The 5,931-nt window shown below is 36.5% G+C and overlaps 1 protein-coding gene and 1 long non-coding RNA gene across 2 annotated transcripts in view; both read left to right on the top strand.

The window, feature by feature from the left end:
* cdk2ap2 (cyclin-dependent kinase 2 associated protein 2) overlaps window positions 1-5,931 on the top strand; it is a 6,013-nt gene continuing 82 nt past the window's right edge. The window contains exons 1-4 of the mRNA XM_053622173.1: window positions 1-633; window positions 1,455-1,546; window positions 2,001-2,121; window positions 5,774-5,931. The exon at window positions 5,774-5,931 is cut by the window's right edge and continues 82 nt beyond it. Coding sequence (XP_053478148.1) covers window positions 579-633; window positions 1,455-1,546; window positions 2,001-2,121; window positions 5,774-5,841 — 336 coding nt within the window. The 5' untranslated portion in view covers window positions 1-578 and the 3' untranslated portion in view covers window positions 5,842-5,931. The remainder of the gene's footprint in view (window positions 634-1,454; window positions 1,547-2,000; window positions 2,122-5,773) is intronic.
* LOC128606139 (uncharacterized) lies at window positions 2,130-5,742 on the top strand. Its single transcript, XR_008385634.1, has 2 exons — window positions 2,130-2,375; window positions 2,492-5,742. It is a non-coding gene; the product is annotated as an uncharacterized LOC128606139 (long non-coding RNA).

Genomic DNA, 5,931 nt, shown 5'->3' with positions numbered 1-5,931 from the left:
GTTTGCCATTTTCGGCTTTTTGACACTAGCTCCGGCTTTCTTTTCCTCTGTTCGTTATTCCGTGTGCTTCCTTGTTTATTTGTTTGTCTGTTTGTTTGTTTGTTTGTTTGTTTTAGAAACATTATTATTTTCTAGACTTTTGTTATAAAGGCGAACATCATTTCTGTTTGTAGAAGCGTTTAAAAACTAGAGTTAATAACCGTAGGTGTAAATAAAGATAGTTGGTAGAATCGGTGTTAGCGGTTTGCTAGTGGCTTTGTTCAGTAAAGGGGGATAGCATAGCGCTTAGCCTAGCCTAGCCTAGCCTAGCTTAGCTTAGCTTAGCTTAGCTTAGCTAGCACTTTCATTAGCTTTTGGAGTTAGTATAAATTTAAGTAAATGACAAGGTCGTATATTTGTGTCTAGGAGAAGGACAGGATAGTTAAAGAGCTGTGTTTCAGTGTTATTGTGAGTTTCTGTACAATACTCAGGGTTAAGTGTGTGTGTGTGTGTGTGTGTGTGTGTGTGTTGCACTCCTCTCACCCCTCCTCCCCTTTAAAACTTGATTATACAAAACGGAGCAGTTCAGTGAGTTCAGTATGAGTTATAAACCCATCGCTCCAGCACCTGCAGGCTCCAATCACACACCTCCAGGTGAGCTTCTCTCATTCCTACACCTTCAGCAGGTTCATAGAAAGGTTTTATAGACTGATGTGAGGTTGAAGTGGAACTTTTTAAAGGCAGTCTGTCATCATGGCACCGTACAGTCAGGTCAAATCAAATCAAGGTGGTAGTAATAATCCATACAACAACCATCAGACCTCTGATTCATCCTGATGCTCTTCCTCATCCTGAATCACTGTCTGGACACTGCAAACACTCACACTCACACTTCCCCCAAAAACCACCTCGAACCCAACACTCGCGCTTCCTTCAGTGTTTCATCTCACCTGGATTCTGTAGATCTGTACGTCAGAGCTGCTGCTGTAATCATAAACGGTGTCCCAGGACTCTTCTTCATGTCCCCTCACACTCAGTACGGTCCGTCTTTACGCTCCTTCTCTTTTGAGTCTCGAGGTGTCTTCCTCGTCTCGTCTTGGGGACGTCTTTGTGGGGTTTTTTCACGCCGCTGTCGTCTCTGGATGCTTCATTAGAGATCTGAAATCTACATGCAGGTTTCTGCCGAGCCGCTTTGTGATGATGGCTCAGAATTATGTGCCGTAATCGACCATCAGCGCTGCTGTTGTAGGAAATGAATCAACATCTTCCGACCAATCAGAATCCAGGAATATTATTTCGGAATAAATCTGTTTGTATCCAACTCTGTAAATGAGGCCTGACATTTCTCCTCTTTCATGTGCTACGATGTGCGTCTCTGCTCGTTAGTTTACGAATCTAAGTGCGTCTGACTGTCCAAGCTGTTAATAAAAATGTCTGAAGGTCGTTTTCAATGCTCCTGAATTTCTTTGTCTCAGGGTCATGCGGCTCGTCTCCGTCTCTGCCCTCGGCCTCCACCTTCAGACCAGCGTTCAGCGACTTCGGTCCGCCGTCCATGGGCTTCGTACAGGTTTGGGAAAATCTCCCGTATGAGTGCAATAAGATATGGATATCATAAAAACAAAAAGGCTGACAGGATCCTAAAAGGTAGCAATTAGGGCTGAGCGATGTGTTGATATAATATCATCACGATACTTTATAATGCACAATACGCTGTTCTGAGATCATGATGTATTTATTTATTTAAAACATGTACACGGATTTAAATTGACTGGAATCAGTTGATGTGAAATTGTAGAATGTTCCCCTTTTTTGTGTTGAATATATATTTTTATTAAATGTAAAGTTTTTGTAGACCGTGAATACATTTATTTATTATAATGCAACACTGCTGCATTGCTGTTCGCAGTGTGGTTTGTCATTTATTCTCTAAATACATGTTTAGTTTGAATACAGAGCTGAAACGTAATGGAGAACTTTTCAGAAGTGGCTCTGCTTGACGTGGTTTTGTTTTTAAATCTCAGCCAGTGAAAGTGTCTCAGGGCTCCACCTACAGCGAGCTGCTGTCCGTTATAGAGGAGATGAGTCGAGAAATCAGGCCCACGTACGCCGGCAGTAAAAGTGCCATGGAGAGACTGAAGAGAGGTACCACGTTAACACTGTACACACACACACACACCGTGTCATGCTGTTGTAGTAAAACACCGAGTGCTGGCCTGGTGTGATGAAGCGTAGTTACTGTTATCACACCACAGTTTATTACAGTGTAGTATTATAGATATAGTATGGTGCGGTGTAGTATTATAGATATAGTATGGTGTGGTGTAGTATTATAGATATAGTATGGTGCGGTGTAGTATTATAGATATAGTATGGTGCGGTGTAGTATTATAGATATAGTGTAGTATTATAGATATAGTATAGTGAGGTGTAGTATTATAGATATAGTATGGTGCGGTGTAGTATTATAGATATAGTATAGTGAGGTGTAGTATTATAGATATAGTATGGTGAGGTGTAGTATTATAGATATAGTATGGTGCGGTGTAGTATTATAGATATAGTGTAGTATTATAGATATAGTATAGTGAGGTGTAGTATTATAGATATAGTATGGTGCGGTGTAGTATTATAGATATAGTGTAGTATTATAGATATAGTATGGTGCGGTGTAGTATTATAGATATAGTATAGTGAGGTGTAGTATTATAGATATAGTATGGTGCGGTGTAGTATTATAGATATAGTATGGTGCGGTGTAGTATTACAGATAGAGTATAGTATTATAGATATAGTATGGTGCGGTGTAGTATTATAGATATAGTATGGTGCGGTGTAGTATTATAGATATAGTATGGTGCGGTGTAGTATTATAGATATAGTGTAGTATTATAGATATAGTATGGTGCGGTGTAGTATTATAGATATAGTATAGTGAGGTGTAGTATTATAGATATAGTATGGTGCGGTGTAGTATTATAGATATAGTATGGTGCGGTGTAGTATTACAGATAGAGTATAGTATTATAGATATAGTATGGTGCGGTGTAGTATTATAGATATAGTATGGTGCGGTGTAGTATTATAGATATAGTATGGTGCGGTGTAGTATTATAGATATAGTATGGTGTGGTGTAGTATTATAGATATAGTATAGTGAGGTGTAGTATTATAGATATAGTATGGTGCGGTGTAGTATTATAGATATAGTATGGTGCGGTGTAGTATTATAGATAGAGTATAGTATTATAGATATAGTATGGTGTGGTGTAGTATTATAGATATAGTATAGTGAGGTGTAGTATTATAGATATAGTATGGTGCGGTGTAGTATTATAGATATAGTATGGTGTGGTATAGTATTATAGATATAGTATGGTGCGGTGTAGTATTATAGATATAGTATGGTGCGGTGTAGTATTATAGATAGAGTATAGTATTATAGATATAGTATGGTGTGGTGTAGTATTATAGATATAGTATGGTGCAGTGTAGTATTATAGATAGAGTATAGTATTATAGATATAGTATGGTGCGGTGTAGTATTATAGATATAGTATGGTGCGGTGTAGTATTATAGATATAGTATGGTGCGGTGTAGTATTATAGATATAGTATGGTGCGGTGTAGTATTATAGATATAGTGTAGTATTATAGATATAGTATGGTGTGGTGTAGTATTATAGATATAGTATGGTGTGGTGTAGTATTATAGATATAGTATGGTGTGGTGTAGTATTATAGATATAGTATGGTGCGGTGTAGTATTATAGATATAGTATGGTGCGGTGTAGTATTATAGATATAGTATGGTGCGGTGTAGTATTATAGATATAGTATGGTGCGGTGTAGTATTATAGATATAGTGTAGTATTATAGATATAGTATAGTGAGTTGTAGTATTATAGATATAGTATGGTGCGGTGTAGTATTATAGATATAGTGTAGTATTATAGATATAGTATGGTGCGGTGTAGTATTATAGATATAGTATGGTGCGGTGTAGTATTATAGATATAGTATGGTGCGGTGTAGTATTATAGATAGAGTATAGTATTATAGATATAGTATGGTGTGGTGTAGTATTATAGATATAGTATGGTGCAGTGTAGTATTATAGATAGAGTATAGTATTATAGATATAGTATGGTGCGGTGTAGTATTATAGATATAGTATGGTGCGGTGTAGTATTATAGATATAGTATGGTGCGGTGTAGTATTATAGATATAGTATGGTGCGGTGTAGTATTATAGATATAGTATGGTGCGGTGTAGTATTATAGATATAGTATGGTGCGGTGTAGTATTATAGATATAGTATGGTGCAGTGTAGTATTATAGATATAGTGTAGTATTATAGATATAGTATAGTGAGGTGTAGTATTATAGATATAGTATGGTGCAGTGTAGTATTATAGATATAGTGTAGTATTATAGATATAGTATGGTGCGGTGTAGTATTATAGATATAGTATGGTGCGGTGTAGTATTATAGATATAGTATGGTGTGGTGTAGTATTATAGATATAGTATGGTGCGGTGTAGTATTATAGATATAGTATGGTGCGGTGTAGTATTATAGATATAGTATGGTGCAGTGTAGTATTATAGATATAGTGTAGTATTATAGATATAGTATAGTGAGGTGTAGTATTATAGATATAGTATGGTGCGGTGTAGTATTATAGATATAGTGTAGTATTATAGATATAGTATGGTGCGGTGTAGTATTATAGATATAGTATGGTGCGGTGTAGTATTATAGATATAGTGTAGTATTATAGATATAGTATGGTGCGGTGTAGTATTATAGATATAGTATAGTGAGGTGTAGTATTAGATATAGTATGGTGCGGTGTAGTATTATAGATATAGTATGGTGCGGTGTAGTATTATAGATAGAGTATAGTATTATAGATATAGTATGGTGTGGTGTAGTATTATAGATATAGTATGGTGCAGTGTAGTATTATAGATAGAGTATAGTATTATAGATATAGTATGGTGCGGTGTAGTATTATAGATATAGTATGGTGCGGTGTAGTATTATAGATATAGTATGGTGCAGTGTAGTATTATAGATATAGTATGGTGCGGTGTAGTATTATAGATATAGTATGGTGCGGTGTAGTATTATATATATAGTATGGTGCGGTGTAGTATTATAGATATAGTATGGTGCAGTGTAGTATTATAGATATAGTATGGTGCGGTGTAGTATTATAGATATAGTATGGTGCGGTGTAGTATTATATATATAGTATGGTGCGGTGTAGTATTATATATATAGTATGGTGCAGTATAGTATTATAGATATAGTATGGTGCGGTGTAGTATTATAGATATAGTATGGTGCGGTGTAGTATTATAGATATAGTATGGTGCGGTGTAGTATTATAGATATAGTATGGTGCGGTGTAGTATTATAGATATAGTATGGTGCGGTGTAGTATTATATATATAGTATGGTGCGGTGTAGTATTATAGATATAGCATGGTGGTGTAAAGTGTTGCACAGTAGTATAGTAACAGAGCTGCACTATTTTATAGCACTACTATAACATTAATCAACACCTTCTGACCAATCACAGTAGAGTTTACGCTCACTCTCGGCAGGGGAACAGAATTATAGGATTAATGATGCGTAACGCTTCTTCAAATCTGGAGTCATCCAATGTTCCGACTCAGACAGACATCATATCAGGACCAGAAACGCTCCCCAATAATATTGGCACCCTCAATCATATGACGGAGAGAGAAAACAATGTGTAATGATTGTTTTTGTTTCTGTTTCAGGAATCATCCACGCTCGAGCTCTAGTGAGAGAGTGTCTAGCTGAAACTGAGCGCAGCGCTCGCACATAACACACATCCACCTCTCTGTATACGCTGTCTCTCCATCTCTCTCTTATTCTCACACACACACACTTTTACACACCACTGTTCCACATAATT

This window comes from Ictalurus furcatus, chromosome 3, assembly GCF_023375685.1.
Source record: "Ictalurus furcatus strain D&B chromosome 3, Billie_1.0, whole genome shotgun sequence".
Classification (NCBI taxonomy): domain Eukaryota; kingdom Metazoa; phylum Chordata; class Actinopteri; order Siluriformes; family Ictaluridae; genus Ictalurus; species Ictalurus furcatus.
The sequence above is the reverse complement of the archived record's forward strand: the minus strand, read 5'-3'. Positions and strand labels throughout refer to the sequence as shown.